Source organism: Dermacentor albipictus, chromosome 2, assembly GCF_038994185.2.
Source record: "Dermacentor albipictus isolate Rhodes 1998 colony chromosome 2, USDA_Dalb.pri_finalv2, whole genome shotgun sequence".
NCBI classification, from domain to species: Eukaryota; Metazoa; Arthropoda; class Arachnida; order Ixodida; family Ixodidae; genus Dermacentor; species Dermacentor albipictus.
In genome coordinates, this window is record NC_091822.1 from 25,414,238 (window position 1) to 25,431,339 (window position 17,102).

The 17,102-nt window shown below is 43.2% G+C and overlaps 1 protein-coding gene across 2 annotated transcripts in view; it reads right to left on the minus strand.

Annotated features, from left to right (window-relative positions):
• Positions 1-17,102, minus strand: part of LOC135897914 (rifampicin phosphotransferase-like) — a 219,183-nt gene that overhangs the window by 98,205 nt on the left and 103,876 nt on the right. For both annotated transcript variants that reach the window (XM_065426606.2, XM_065426605.2), the window contains exons 20-22: positions 13,776-13,876; positions 11,768-11,839; positions 5,339-5,445 (exon numbers count right to left, since the gene is read on the minus strand). In XM_065426606.2, coding sequence (XP_065282678.2) covers positions 5,339-5,445; positions 11,768-11,839; positions 13,776-13,876 — 280 coding nt within the window. The remainder of the gene's footprint in view (positions 1-5,338; positions 5,446-11,767; positions 11,840-13,775; positions 13,877-17,102) is intronic.

Below are 17,102 nucleotides of genomic sequence, written 5' to 3' on the forward strand. Positions count from 1 at the left end.
AGTTCCAGAATTCTTGAAAAACACACAAGAAAACGTTGACATTGAAGAAAAATGAAAAAAAATAAAGACAAGTGTAAGCCGTTTTTACAAGGTAACAATAATGAAATATACTAAGGGGAGGAAAGGGCACGTCAAGAAAGCAGCAGAATCCATGTTAAAGGAATATATGGGAATAGGAATTACATTACAAATTTTTCTATTTGTTTTCTTTTTTTACAAACAGCACGTAACCGAAAGCCACACACACACACACCCACACACACACACACACACACACACACACACGAACATACACGCACACAAAGAGAAATACTGCAACTAGGCTGTTATTTTCATCAACTTTATGTCTTTAAAGCAGCAGCGAGCTACAGCTGATGGGAGAAATACAGCTTTGCAAATACATAACCCCGCAAAAAAAATAATGCGTGGCTCTGCTATCGCATAACACCAGAGACCAATGGAGCAAGGGGAAGGACAGTAAAGTAGTGCCAAACCGCACACAAGACACACGAGCGCCGGCAACGCGTTTCTACGCCATCCGCCAAAGGCGCCTACTACGGCGTGCGCGATACACGTGGTTAACGCCGTAGTAGACGCCGCGGTTATCTCCACTCTGTACAGAGCGGCGGGAGAGGAGGACTTCGAGGTACCCTAGCAGCCACCGGAAATGAGCACCCCTCCTCCCTCGCCTGACCCCCCCCCCCCCTGCTTCGCGCGCCGCATGAGAGGGCACGCGTACGGGCCGCGTTCCTCACTCGCGTGCGATCAGCTCCTTCTCCCCTGCTTTGCTACACCAACCCTCAGCGCGTCGCTATGCTGCGCAGTGCTATTCGTATACTCTGCTTTCCCTCTCTCTCAACTCTCGCCCTCAGCTCGGAGAAGCTGCGGACGCAATGAGAAACCCAGTGAAGTTCTAACAGCTACACTCTAAAATACGTAGACATGACATAGAGACACTATGTCTGATGCGCCACAGCCGAATGAGACGTAGCTAGTAAGACGTGCATGAAAACCGCGACATCAAGAAGCGCAGCTAGGCGTCATGTAGCACAACGAAAGCTGTGTTGAGATGTGCACTAATATACTGTTTAATATGAAACGCGTGCGTCCTTTGTTCCTTTTGTGGTCTGCGCTTTTCACTGGCTGATCACTTTTCCAAATGCATCGCTCGGTGCGAGCCGCACCTACATGCATCCGGACTTTCCCGAATAAAAAAAAAGAATACTGGGGTTTTAAGTGCCAAAGCCACTTCCTGATTCTGAGGCTCGCCGTAATGTGGGAGACTCCGGTAATTTTGACCATCCGGAGTTCCTTAACGTGCACCTAAGTACACCGATGTTTTCGGTCCCCCATCTAAACTCGGCTGCCGTGGCCGGGATTCGATCTCGTGACCTCGTGCTTAGCAGCCTAGCACCATAGCCATTATGCAACCACAGTGGGTAGGACTTTCCCAAATGTTGTCACAATTTTACAGCGAAAGAATCTTGTTGAATCACATCGCTTGTGTGACGCGAACAGTGGTGTACATTTTTGCATTGTTTCAACCAGTAGGTGCAAGACTGAACCGTCACAAAGGCAGGCGAGCAGCTTTAAACAGTGAGAAGTGGCGACATCGGCGATGGTATGTGCAGCGCGAAATGCAATTTTCGCTTCAAATGCCATCAGCTAGGCTGTTCTCTCCAGGTCCGCACCCACAGTGCCTTAATTATACACGCAGTCCCATCGCTCACCGCTACAAATAACCAAGTCACACAGCTACAGGTATTAGAAATCATCTCTTGTGCTTCTTTTTTCTGTCTTACAGAGAAGCTGTATACCTCTACCGTCCAAGAAAATGTTCGTGTCGCTGGCGTGGTAAGCGAAAAACTGGCGTTAAAGCAGGTGCTAAACGCTCCCCACACGTGGGCCGATGCTGGGCCGACCCGCGATGGAGGTGCAGTTCGCCATTAAGGGGGCCGCATACACAGCTTGGCTGGTCATCTTTGTTCACAGAGTGGAAGGGCACGGAGTTTTCTTTTTTCAGTACATCGGAACCTTAGCTTTCCAAGATTTTAAAATTATCATACTCACGCAAGGTGCATTAGGGACATGCAGATTGTTTCAGACACTGGGCTGTATTATGTGCATGGACAAGTAATCTTCTCGCACTGCGGATCGGCGCTATATTCAGCTACAGCTTATCAAATTTCGTTGCTAAAAAGAAAACTAATACATGGGGTTTTAGTTTCACGCAAGGGCACATACGAAGCCAGTAGGTGTAAAGTCAGGCGGAGTGCAACGGCAGGCGCTTTTCTTCTGCTTATGCAGGAAGAGAACATCCAATCAGTTCTAATTGGCTGCAGTCCAATTAAGCCAACTGCAGCACACGACGCCGCAGCCTCGGTCCTGTATTAATCAAACCGCTCTGTAGGAGCGTAAATAAACTGCAGGTACAAAAATTTCCCCTCATACTAAACGCGTTCGGAAGTTCACGTGTCACTTTGGAGAAACGTGCGACGTTAGTTTAGCCGATTATGCTTGAGAAGAACTTCAGTTTCGCCTAGTTGGTATTTACTGCAAATCATATTGACCGCAAAAAAGACGGGGACATAGGAAGAAAACACATAAACGTTTATGTGTTTTCTTCCTATGTCCCCGTCTTTTTTGCGGTCAATATGATTTGCAGATTATGCTTGGCTTTTGACGGTCAAAATATAACGTTATCTAGCGATAATGATAAAGGTAAGCAAAGAACATTGTTATCGAGAAGATCGTGCTCTTGATTGCAGAGACGCTAAATGGGCTAAGAAAGTACGAGAAACGGCGACACGTAGAAGGAATGACCTGTTTTGGACTGATCGAGAGGAGTGACGCCATCTATGTTTTTGTCAAACCTACGTATGTGTATGTTGCATCCCACTCAGTTGAATAGTGGTGAGTAAGCGTCTGTGTGATCTCTATACTTACTGTAGCTGTGCCTGAGCATTCCGTCACTTGCAGCAAGCACCCTGACGGATTGCTTTTATTTGTGTAGGGCCGCGAACGGTGCTCCATAGATTTAATACAAGGTAACGCATATGTTTTCATATTGTCATGGCCACGAGCGCAGCTTCACGACACTTCGGTGACACATGAATGTTTCGACGAGGGATTTTGCCACAATAGCAATTAGATGGACACTCCAGGCGCACTTCTGCCAGCACCGCCGTGAGGTCCCGTATGAAGTCCAAGGGCGATGAAATCGTCGCCGAATGCCGTATGCTGAATGTGCGAGTGAAAGCGTGTGACGGTGAACCGGGGATCGCGGCTCGATCTCGCGCGCACAACGGACGAAAGCGGCGAGGAAGCACGCCGCTTTCCGCAAGCCTTTGGGGGAGGGGGGGGGAGGGGGGGGAGGGGGTGCGTTCGACTTCTGTCGGCCCACGCGAATGCACGCGCCCGGCCGGGGCTCTGTATCATTAAGAGGAAGCTTTAGCTCGTGCACAACTCCGACGCGGCCTGTATTCAAATACATGTAAAACACAAAAAAAACCGTCCCGTGAGATAACCCTTGGATCGATTTTAATGAAATTTGCCGCATTGGAGAAAGAAAGTTAAATCCAGTGACTGTTGTTTTTATGTGAACTTAAACTGCTTTAGGGACGAGACACCGAGGTACATGAAGACAGGACGAACGCAGTTCTTCACGTACCTCGGTGTCTCGACTCTAGTGCAATTTCAGTTCACAGAAAAACATCTCACCAACTAACCTTCCAGCCTGCTCTCCTTTAGTGACTGTTGGAAGCGTAATTTCGATTTAGAGCGTGAATTTCTTTTTAAAAAATTTTCAAAAAATTTGAAAGTTCGAAAAAATAGAAGCATGATATTCACAAATTAATAGCTCTGCATCAGGAACAAATATCGCACTTCTGTCAACGGCATCCAATTCAAGCGGACAAATTGGATACGTCATTCTGTATCTTACGTGAATTCATTATGTTGTGTGCAAGGGTTCCGCAAAAGCTGTATTTCCATAATACAATTTTAATTAAAGATTCATGTCTGACATATCAATATTGCGCGCTTTATATGTACTATTAAGTGCAATTCACATAATTGTGATATCGTTTTCCAGTACTGAGTTACAGACTAGCAAACTTGATAGTATCATTTTCTGAAAATTTTCGATTTTCGCCATTGTTCAATCAGATAATGACAATATAAATAAATGATTTGGAACCAACATGCATCAGATGTTAAGTTCTTTTTTTAATGCAACAAACCTCCCCAAATTAGGTGCAGCCGTTGCCGAGAAAACAAATTCTCCTTTTATATGTATTTGAAACGGAGTACCCGAGCTAAAGCCTTCCCTTAAAGCCATCTGCGACGGGTATAGAGTCCGCGTGGTGCTGTGTTTTCGCGAATTAGTTCGCGTTTACCGTCTCGATCAAGAACAGAGATAGTTGTATAAGTGAGCCTTCTATCTGATCACTTGATGCTGAATTTGACTTCTTGTGCAACCTCCTTTGATGTTCATGTGCCTGTTCTTTTTGCTTGGTATTCGCATGCCTGACAAGAGGATATGTATATACAATTCTATCTTTCCAATAACCAGTTGTGAATAGCGTTTCTCATTGTCCACCTTTCTTGTCGCTGTGGTTTTTATTGCGCTAAGTTACCAGATCAATAAGTTCGCGTTGATGTAGACGGCAGCACGAAAGTAAATTCACTCACTGCTGCCGCGGTTCCTCACTGCAGCGTTCCGACGCGAGTTTCCGCGGTCATTGAGTGAGATGTGTTCCTGTTTGCTGGTGCGTGCGTGACACCATGCTTGTTAATTCAGGTAATGTGCCTATGTTTACAAGATTATGCGGCCGAAAAAGTTACTATCCTTACTTTGTATAGCTGTCCACTAATTTGCTATCGCAATTGATGTTTCGCCGTTCGTGAGAAACTGCAACTTTCCTTGGAGTGGAAATTTTGAAATTTATTTTGCCTACACTTGTGTTGTGTCTACGCCTTCCTTCGTCTTCGTTTTCAGTTTGCTGTTGTTATTAGCAATGGAGCAACATCCACTAGCCAAGTTGTTGGTCTTATTCCGTAAATGTATGTTCAAAGCATTAGAATGTTTTTTTATTGCAGTGCATCTCAGAATGACGATCCTTTCAGAGGCGCCGTGGCAAGTGCTCAGTGTACCGAATTAGTGAACTTCAGAAATGCTAAAGAAACAAGCGAAGATACATATTGCGCTGCGTATCTTTTCCGCCAATCACACACCTGGAAAGCCGTGGTAGGTACACAAAAGACGCTACAATGAGACAAACGCCGGCACCGGTAGCCGGCAGAGGACGCACATAGCTTCAGCCATGGTTATTCTTACCCAATGTTGGCTTTGGTTAAGCACTCATCCATGGTGCGGAATCCTTCGTCCAGTTCGTGCATCAGCTCCACGTCGGTGGGCAGGTAGAGTGATGTCACCGGACGTGCCTGTGACAAGCGGCGTACATGGTGAGATAGTTCTCGTAGGTTCTAAGCTAAGGTGAGCTTCTAGCGCATATCTTACCAGGGGTGCTATAACGTAAAGCTTCTGCAAACTTTTCTATTGAAAAACTGTAATCAGCTCTACAACTGGTCAATTGCTTTAGGGCCACCCTGACTTCGCTTGTCTGTAACGCGGCGTCAGGAAAACCATGAAAGCTCCTCATCTGATATGACGTGTACACACTGATTATTCGTGATGTGACCGAACAGAAGAAAAATAATCATTTCCGATTCCACTCCTTTTTCATCATGAGCCCTCTGCAATTGATAAAATGCTTTCGGGCAGCGGCGCAACTTCGCTTGTCTCTCATGCGAAGGTCACAAAACCGCGAAAACTCACCGCGCCAAAGGGACGCTATAAATATGTATTAAATGCAGCACAACGATGATTTTTTTTAAACAGCCGGAGACTACTATGCTCCGGAATGAAGAGAAGACGGTTACCCGCCGATCGCTTTGGCACTGGCTACTCGGAGTTGCCAGAGAGAATGAATTTATTCGCGTACAGGGATTTAAAAAAAAACGAAGTAGTATAACGTTGTCGAGCCCTTTTCTGCACGCACATGACATCGATTTGCCAAATTTCTTCACTGGGGATCTGTTTACCTGCATTTGTAACTTTCCTCAGCACGCCGCCGCGATTTTCTACAGGACACCGAGAATTTGTAGGACGCTTACGCTTCGTATTTAAGAGTGGAATGCCGATAGCTTTCGAAGATGCCTGACTGCTGCTCACACTTCCCGGCAACTGCAGCGTATGTAACCATAATGTTTACCGGGAAACGCTGGCGGCGAACACTATGCACGAAGACGGGCTTTCTGGTGGAAACACGGTCTCTGGCGTCGGCCGCGATTGGGTGGAGGTGTGTGCCATCTAGAGGTATTGCAAGGAGCCAGGCGCAGCTCCGTGGCCTCCAAAATATTTGCGCTCTCCAGCGCGCGCAAATCGCCGGGGTCGTGGCCGGCCTATGATTGGTAGAGATGCTGGAAAAGGGTTTTGAGTTTTCGCGTGGTAGAATTATGTTTTCTCGCAGATTAAAATTACAGTCCGATGGTATCATGTCTTTAGATTGTGTATAAGTCGTTCTTTACGATTGTCTACGTGTTTTAGCTTGATAAATTTGTTTAATTCAGTAACCCCCTCGTGCCACATAGAGGGCGTGGGTGTGGGTGGCTCGAAAATCGTTTTGCCGGAACAAAGTTCGACGCTGTACGCCGAATTCCGATGCGGGACGCTGACGCCTGATGTTGTGCGACACGGGGTTTTTACCGCTACCACGTTAAAATTAAACAAGAAGTGGGCCAATACCAGACGCCGGCCCCAACCCCCAACTTCGTCTGTTTGCTTTCACTGCGCTAGCCTGCCACCCCCCCCCCCCCAAAAAAAAAATTATCTCCACTTCTGCGTACACTAAGCCTCTGGTAAACGAATTAGATAAGAACATGCCAAGTAAGGTAATGCTAGTCTCTGTGAAAGCGAATAAAATTGACCTCCGATAAACGAGGAGATCGTTTCATTGGCCTTTTAAAACAATGCTGGAAGTGACCGTCCAACGCTTGCGTCGGTGGCTACATAAATGTGACGTCGGAATAATGAAATAAAAACAGATTGTAATAGTTTTACGCTATATGGCCTTATGAACTACCATATACGAAGAGCTATTTGAGTTGATCACCACCGTACGCTTCTTGCAGGGGCAGATAGCGGCGAAAAGTGAATATTCTTGTCGCCGATGACACCGCAACCATGTAGCATGGTACTCGCAGAAAAACACTGTACGATGGCTAGCGGAATGTAGTTGGTTACTCTTTATTATTCTAGGTAATTAAATTGTCGCCTTCCTCTTCGTATAGGTCCATTTCGCAACATCCTTATATTATTTTCTGGTTTTTAGGTTGACCGGGCGATACCTACGTTCATTTGACTCCTTTTCAGCGTCTTCTTTCATCACTCCTTCTGCATTGCTTTGTGAGGCTGACCAAGGGCGGAATTACAGCAGATACCATTTAAGTAAACATGTCCAGTTGTTGCGCAAGGATTGCGGCCTGCTGACGGCATGACTGAGCTGCAGATAGGCATGTGTGGGCGGTCAACCTCGGTAAGGTTTTTCATTGGAGAAGTTCGCGAACTTTGCCAACTGGACGGCGGTGATCTTGCGCGGCGGTGTGGTCACGGAACGAGTCGTTATTTTTGCAAAATGCCAAGGTGACCCCACAGTGCAACCAGTCGTGGTCTTACACTGCGAGAGAAAAGCATGATCTGCCTTCGATTGCTGTTTTATTCCTCTCAGGAAGAAAGGTAGTTTGCCACGGGCTTCCCTCCGCGCTTTAGTGAAGGCTGTATTTTGAAAGGTATTTTCCAAACTTCAGCACAAGGAAAGCAACGGAAGACAATCCATTCAGTCTCATGTGGTGAACGTTCTGTGTCTCCGCGACAGGCATCGTGAGCTTCGTGAAAGTGAAAGTGAAAGTTTATTTCTTCTCAACGAAAAGAGGGCGCGAAGGTAAAACGCAAGAGCCTGACAAGGTCCTGGTCACCCGTAGAATAGCTGGCATTGTGCACGAGCACTACACAACAAGATCACAATGAATTTCTCAAGCTTTGTAAAAAGCATGGCACAGTAAGTTAATATGCATGAAACTTGTACTAGAAAAGAGTGACTAAGATACAAAGAAAGATACATAATTTTTTACAAACATAAAAATATCTGTCCTAAAAGGCAGAAACAATATCACAAAGCTTGCAACATGAGCGTTAGAGAAAAAAAAAAACATGTCAATGATAGTGAAATAAATACAAAAAAATGCAAACTTTGTCGACTAAATATAACTGATTCAGTTTGTAACAATAGGCATTTTTATTCGTAGATTTGAACCGTTTTTGTGGAAGGCAATATTCACTTTCAAAGGAAAATTGATTTAATACCGTTGGAATTTGGCAGCTTAGTGTTTGCTTGCCGTAATTGGTGAGTGTGCTTGGAACAAGCCTAGGTTTCGTCCGGAAAGCACATCGGCTGCTGTAATTATCTCCACAAGAAAAGTACAATTTATGACGATGGATCTACTTCAGTATACTGAAATGATATACTTCTTCTACTTTAACGATACCATGTTTCTGAAATAGCGGTGACGTAGGTAAACCTGAAGGTCTGCCATGAAGTCCCTCAATAGCAGGCAAAGCACGTTTCTGAAATGAAATTAGTTTGAGGTAATTGCTGGACTTCGTAGTTCCGTAAACAAACCTACAGCATGATAATCTTGAGTACAGGAGTGCATAATACATGGCCACATTTAACCAGGGGGGCAACAAATGAGATACCTTATACAAACAGCCGACTGTTTTTCTCAGATCAGACATTAACTTGGTGGTGTGAAAATTCCAAGAAAGATTGTCATTTAACCAAACACCAAGAAGTTTCTGGTTTGAAACTCGCTCTAATTAAGTATGCTCGTAGACAACTGTCAGAGTGATATTTCCTACTCTATTATTAGGAAGAACAATAATGTAGTTAGTGTTTGATAAATTGCGGCTTAGTCTATGCCTATAACCAGTTATGTAGCTTTCTTAAATATGCATTTGCCGTAGCTTCCATTTGGGACAAGAAATGGGATGGAAAAAACATGTTCGTATCGTCAGCGTACATGACCAGATTAGACGATTCGGATATGTTAGCGATATCATTTATGTAGACTAAAAACAATAACGGTTCTAGTATTGATCCTTGAGGAACACCATGCTGAATTGCCGATTTCACCGAAGGTACGCCATTAACCAGAACATACTGCAATTTGTTGTTTAAATAGCTCTTTAGCAAGTCGGATGCAATACCACGTATGCCATAACCGTTAAGTTTGCGTAGCAGGGTGCTGTGATGGACCCACTCGAATGGGGCGGGGAGGAGGCGGAGGGGGCTTCTGGAAATCTGAGAAAACGCCAAGAGTGTAGTCTTTCATTCCGATATTAAGAATAGCGTTTTCCTTTACTGTTAACAGCGCCTGTTCTGTTGAATTGTTTTGCATAAATACATACTGCGAGGGAGTAATAGGATTGTACTTATGGAAACAAATTTTGAGCCGGGTATTATTGACACCCTCAAAGACTTTTGATAGAACGCGTAGAACAGAAATGCGTCTATGCGACATTGCTTCCAAATGCGACATTGTTTCCAGCAATTTTGTAAACTGGACATACACATGCTATATTCAGCGGATGTGGGTACCCTCATCTTTCTAACATACGATTGGAAATGTAACACAAGACGTCACATATTGAAGAAGATACGTGCTTCAAGGGTACTGCTAGTATACCATCATGCCCAGGTGAAAAATGATTTCTTACCTTAAAAATTATTGAAGCTATTTCATGAGTAGCGGTTGGCATAAGCGCAATATATTTTTTAAGGGAGTGATTCGATTAGAAAGTGCGTGTAGCATAGATGAAGTCACGGACGTACATATAAAATCTGCTTTATTAATGAAAAAAATCATTGAAAGTGGTTGCGAGATGAGAGCCTGTAAGTTCACCATTGTTTGTCATAACGGTAAGGGGTGGGTCTAGATTACACTTATTACTTAAAAAGGTAATTTCACGTCAAACCTTTCTACTGCCACACTGTGCTATTGTAAACCAATCAATACAGTAAGTAGATATAGCTACTTTAATATCCTGGTTAAGTTTCTTCTGTATTTTTTACAATTCAATGAAAGTGTTTGCATCACGGCCATTGATAAACTTGTGATACAAATGGTTTTTCGTTTTAATTCTTTTGTATAGTTCCCGAGTCATCCAAGGCTTCTTAAACTTCTTGAACGTTTTATTTTCTTTAGCGGAAATGCATTGTTGTAGCACCAAAGAAACTTTAATAAATGCAGTATATGCTTTGTTCACATTAGTTGTATCGTACCAATTTTACCAATGTGAACTTTCAACTATTGTTTTGAACATACTCATCGTGTTAGCATTAATTACTCTGTATAACCGTGGGACCTTCACATCTATGTCGTACATGATAGGCAGGAAGCAAAAGATTGACCAATGATCGCTGATTTCCTGGGATAGGACACCAGAGAGAATGTTATTAGCCACCATATTTGTTATACATACGTCTAGTAGACTACTTGTTTCAACAGTTACCCTTGTGTGTAAAGATATACAATTCCAGCAGGCAAAGGATGCAACGATAGTATTGAATTGCGTTGCACATGAATCGTTCGACAATATGTTAATATTTATGTCATCCATAATAATAAATACGCATCCGGTGGAAGTTAGATACACCAGTGAAATTTCTAGGAAGTCTAAGAAGTGCCGTTTGTTAGAAGTAGGAGGTCTGTATACTGCAACGACCACTGCATTTTTAATAGATACAGTGATGCAGTCAACATGAGAATCTACTACGCAAAATAATCTGTTACAGAATGTTTATGCAATTTATTTACATATACAGAGAGAGCCCCTCTCTGGAAGTGAAGCCTTAATAATTCATTATAAGTATAACTTCAAAGTGGGGATTACCCTCATGGGACGTTAGCCATGTTTCTGTAAACAAAAAATCAAATTTGCTTTATGGAAGCAAAAAAAAAAAACAAGTTCAGATTGCCATCCTTGTGTTTTATACTTCGAGCATTAAAATGAATAGCGCTGAGCCCTTTCTGTACAGAGCCGAGCTTCGTTCTGAAGCCTTCAACATTATAGCCAGAACAAGTTGGCTCGCAGTTCATGGCGGTACGATAGGCCATATTAGGAAACGGACTTTACCTAGTCATTTTTTTCCAGATCACCATGATCAGTGATCCTCAGAGCATCAGTCAGCTCACTTTGACGTGCGAACACCTCACCCCCTATAGTCCACACATATTTCCATGACAATAATTTCTTGCGTGCAATGGCGGCACCGAACAACTGCTCATTAAATTGATATAAATGCTCATGAACATAGACAGCCCCTCCATCCCAGGAACCAAGCATACTGTTATTAGGTCTTCGTTTCCTTGCCTGAGAAAGAAACGTGTTCCTTTTTTGTCGTCGATCGAAACGAACCATAGTGTTCGTCTCGTCCGAGTTCCGAGTGGGAATGCGGTGACGTGTATCGATGTCTAATTCGCAGACTTGTTCGCACAATGCATTACCGCTTGAAAACGTCAGCACCACGCGCCTACAACACGAAAACCTATCACGTTATGACCAGTGAGCGGGCGCATTCTTCTTTGCGCCCCGCTTCCTTCGCTACCCAAACTTTCTTTCTTATATCGTTTGCAAGTCACGTACCTGCAGGATGTAGAGCGTGTCGCCCTTGAACGCCCACTCCACGTCTCGCGGACCTCCGAAGGCATTCTCGAGCTGCAAAGGGTTTAAATGAGAACACGACGCTTTCACTCGTCCAGCACAGCTTACAAGAAATGCCACATTTATTAAAACGGTGTTAGCCTACAGTGGTCGCCGTACGCCACTTGTCAGTAAAGATTACCGATCAGCACGTTGGACTATATAACTCCAGAAGCCACTACAGCACCTCGTATGTCGTCGTGTTGGAAGCATAATACACGCAGAAGCTTTTAAGGTACAATTCAGCATGGATTAGCGTTCTGGCAAATGCAAGAAAGACAACCGGGTTCAATGGGTAATGACGTGACTATAAACTTACTAATAATTGACAACAGAAGCGTCAATAGCCCATGGGATCTACGGAAGCTCGCTCATGAGAAAAATAACTTAAGCTTACAGGAATATCTGAGCTTATGCTACTAAAAAGTTCAAAGTACAACACTATGGCAGCAATCTCAGTGAAGCAAGAACTAGCCTGCCGGAGCCTTTGCTATTGATATCTCGCTAAGCGAAATTCTCATGCGCTGGTCAATTTACCAGTGCAATACCGCATGTCATGTGTGGTATAACATTTATTATTTATAGAGACGCAAGTCGTACCTGTGCAGGGCTCTATTACGGCGGCTAAGGTTGTGCAACGATATCAATAGGTGCGTCGATTTTATTTTGCTTCGATCTAGCATTTGACGACGTTCTTAAGCCACTTACATAAACCATCACACAAACACTGCATTACTTGCGACTCTTGTGACAGCGTAGCTGAGAAAAAATGAACGGCTTAGGGTATCGAGAATACTCTTGAATACTACAGCTGAAACAACGAAGACAAAAGCGAGGCACGACATGACAGGACCATGCGCTGAATGCGTTCTCCTAAAATATCAAGAATAATTTGCGAACGCTGTTTATTGCAGCGAGAATAATCGTAGTAGCGAAGTCTAGACAAATCATCTCCCCAACATTCAGTTTTGCATTGCATTTAATGCTCTAAATTTTTTTACATATACAGCTATTTATGTAATATCATTTGAGAAGTTACCGCAAGGAACACACGAGATGAAGAAAGGGACAATACGAAGAGGTGTTCTCGTGTGTTCTTTGTGCTAACATCCCAAATAATGAATCACAAAGTGGCCTACACCCAGACTCTGCTATATGTAGTATTATTTTTATTTGCTACAATGAAGAAAAAGAAATATTCCCTGTAACTTAAAAGCTGCCGCAAGTTATATCTGCGATAAATCCAGCTAGCAAAGCGCAACAAAATCAAAGTAATGTCCATAATTTACAAGTTGCACAATTCTATATTACCATCCTTCCGCAAAAGCATTTCCAATGAATCCACAAGCATAAACTAGGTTTTTTTTAGCTACATTAGACAACGATTTAGGGTGAGTACAGGCGGTAGGTACATTGGTACATGGGTCTCCTAATGTAGTTTACTTTTGAGCTAATGTTAAGGCTGCGAGGCTCTAAATAAACTGCACGGAATTCAAGACAAGGACCCAGTAAGGGACACGGGCAAGCGCGAAGTGACACATGTAGCTCTTTAATTGATAGCGAGAAGTGCTTTTACGCGGCTTGCTCTAATCTGTGATGGTGACAATTTGATTACATGTTTCTAGCATGTGCGACTAGAGACACATATTGACGAAGACTAAAGTTAGTTGAAAGTTAGCGCTTGTCCGTTTTCCTTAGTACGTACTCGTCTTGAATTCTGCGCAGTCCATTTATTTCCTCGCCTTAGGAATCAACTCGCCCAACAATAAATCTTATTGAATTACGGTTAGGCTTTTTTTCAGCGACATACTCATTGTTCTGTTAGAAGTCAACCGACCGACCGACCGTCTGACTTAATAAATGAATTAATAAATCATTTACCTGCATAGGGGGAATCCCGTAACCTAAGCTGTGAGGCAGATACTGATGACTTGCATGAAACAGCGCTTACCTCTCCGGCGAGCCTTCCAAGCCGCATTATCTGCTCTTCGGACAGGCAGCACTTCGTTCCGTTCGTTGAACTCGCCGGTTGGAGCTCCGTGCCTCCACCCTCTGCGAAACAGTTAGACGTGGCGGTGTTGTCGTGCGCTTCACCACTGAGCATGCGCATTGTCCCCCTCACTTCGTATTTTGGACGTCAAACGAGCTGGCGGCCAAACCAGAGTCACCTCAACATAATTGACAGCGCTTATCTTTCGCTTTCTCTGCTGTTTTCACGGCCCAGGACTAATCTCCACTAATCTCCTCTGATATCCTCTCATCACAAGGCCTTACCCCGATTCTAATAACCCGCATTCTATAACATCTCAGGCCTATAGCTCTGTCATCCGCTTCAACGCGCGCAGTCTCCGCGAGCATTTTTGTGATTTCCAGCCCTTTCTTTCTCCCTTCGTTTCCGTTTTTCGATAATCTGTGCGTCCGATACTTGGCTTACTCATTCCGAGAAACACTTGTTTTGCTTTCCAAATGACAGTGCAGGATATCACCACCGTGTGTCCTCGTGTTGCGGTGGCGCAGCGATACCTATATCGAACAGTACGATCTGCAAACGTAGAATTGACCTGGCTCTTGATGCGCCCGGTTGCGAGGCAGTTTGGATTCAAATTGTTAATCTTAGCTGCAGCTGTCATACACGTCAAACATTCGGCTGTATATATCGTTCACTTGGCTCATCCGTGACCAACTTTTGCTCCTCACTTGATATCTTGCTTCACACATTAACAAAAGAAAATAAGAACGTAGTTATCGTGGGCGGCGTCAATATCAACTTATTGGATGATTCAAGCTCGGATTCTTTATAAAAGTATTTTTCTTGGATATGGTCTTGATTCGCTCTTGAACGATCCAACTCGCTCTATTGGCAACGTTTCTGGTACTTTAATTGATGAAGCCTTAACAAATTTACTTACACCTACCGAGGCTTTTATCGTCCATGCTAATATAACTGACTACTTGCCCATACAGCCTCGTTTTCGACGCGTAGCCATTCCTTCCAATACTTGCTTCTCCAGATCGGTCTTCGACAAAAAAAGGTTCACCGATTCAATAGCTCCAATGGACTGGTCTCATGTCATTACCTGCACAGACCCCGAGGCGGCCTACGGCGAATTTTCTTCACTCACATCTAATGCTATAACTTCTTCAACATATAATGTTTTCTGCTGAAGAAAACATTCATCTTTCCTAAACCCATGGCTAACTCAAGGTCTTCTTACTTGTTTGACAAGACAACCTATAGCGAGAATAGATGAAAAAACATAAATCTCTGTGTAAAAGAGCGATGCAAAAAATATCAATATATGTCAACTCTACTATTAGAAAAAGCGAAACGGGATTACTATGAACAAGTAACAATTCAAGCCGGTATGACTACAGGAAAGCAGTGGCGTATACTTAATCCATTTTCAAATAAATCTAGCTATGTAACTGGTGTTACTGACATCTGTCATCATTGAAACACCTGTCGCACTTCTTATACCATTGCAAATGCCTTCAGCCAATACTTTTCTAGTCCCACAACACAATCCGGGCACTCTTACTCTAGTGACAGTCGTCGTTCTTTGCAATCTTTTTATCTTTCCCAACCACTCCCACTGAGGTCTGCAATACGATGTTGAATCTGGAACAACTAGAGCTGGACTTGACAACAAACCCGCTAGGCAAATAAAGGACATTGTTCATGTCCTCGCTCCTGTCCTTGCTGATGTTGTCAGTTTAATCTTTAAGCACTCTATTTTTCCTTCTGAACGGGAGAAAAACAAGATATCACGTATTTAGATGAAAGTTGAGAAATCAATCGTCAATAGAAATAGGCCCGTCGTTATTATTCCTTTTTAGTAAGGTCGTTGAAAGGTTATTTTCGGCGCTTCTTACAAATCGCCGTAACAAATTTAAGCTACTATCGCCACATCAGTTTCGATTTCGCCAGGAGCTTTCCACTAATCTCGCTTGGCTGCACTTACTGAAAACATCAGAAACACAATTGACGACGGCAACTTTCTTGGATCAGTCTTCATCGACTTCAGTCAAGCTTTTGACTCGATCACTCATTCTATTCTTTTGGACAAACGCTCTTCGGATGGTATAACTGGCCCATCACGAGAACTAATAACTAATAATTGGCCCGCCGCGAGAACTGCTTACTTAATCGTACTCATACTGCATCTATTTTAGGCGTGCTTTCTGACACCAAGACAACAAACATGGGGGCCCTACAAGCCTCTATGTTAGGCCCTCCTTTATTCTTCATCTACATTGACGACCTATCAGACTGTTTTTCACCACACATCGAACCCCTACTCTACGCTGATGACACCACCATTTTCACTTTAAATGACTCCATTCCAGCATTACCTTCCCAGCTAAATAGTGATCTTCAGAGTGTTACTCTTTGGTGTCATAAAAAATAAGCTTGTTATTATTCCATCTAAGACAATGTTTGTTACTTTAACTTTTAGGTCTAAAAACGGTGTAACTTAATGCCGGCGCATGCGAATAACTATGCAATATACTCACCTAATCAGTGCACATTTCTCCTTGTCATACGTGGCTGTTGTTTAATGTTTAATGCACACAATAATAAAACAAAAATAAGAACTGCTGGCGGCATTTGTGTTCTTCTCAATGCTCGTCAATATTTCGTGCTCCCTACGCTAACTTCTTCCTATTTTGCGTTCATTCATAGTCATTTGACGTATTGTTTCGAATCATGCGGTCATACACATAAAACTTACATATGGCCTCTAAAATATATCCAAAAACAGTCACTCCGTATTATAACCAAGAGTATCATGCTCATTCGTCTAACTACTTTCCTTATTAAATATCTTTCTGACTTCAAATATTATTTTATTTTTTTATTCATTATGGCCTGGCGCATCGTGCCTAATCCAAGTCTTCGTTATAGCGTAGGAAAGAAATTTACCACCAACTCTAATGATACACGTTTTTCCCACAATAATAATAACTTACTGCCTTGGGCTTGCACTAATTACGGACAAAATATTGTAAGTTTCTCTGCCATCAAAATGTGCATAGTCTACCCTTGGAGGCTAAAACCTAGTCCTCGCTAATTTCTTTCAAACGTTCAGTTCGCCTGTTCATGAACAGTTGATATATTTGACGATCGCTGTCGTTACTTCTTTCTCCTCAACAGTGTATTTCGTGTATCCTTAGGTTTATACAGTTATTTCAGGTCGTGTGACTTATTAGTGTTCAATTTCTATTGCTTGCATATGTGACAATTAATTAAGCCTTTACTTATTTACTGATTTATTTG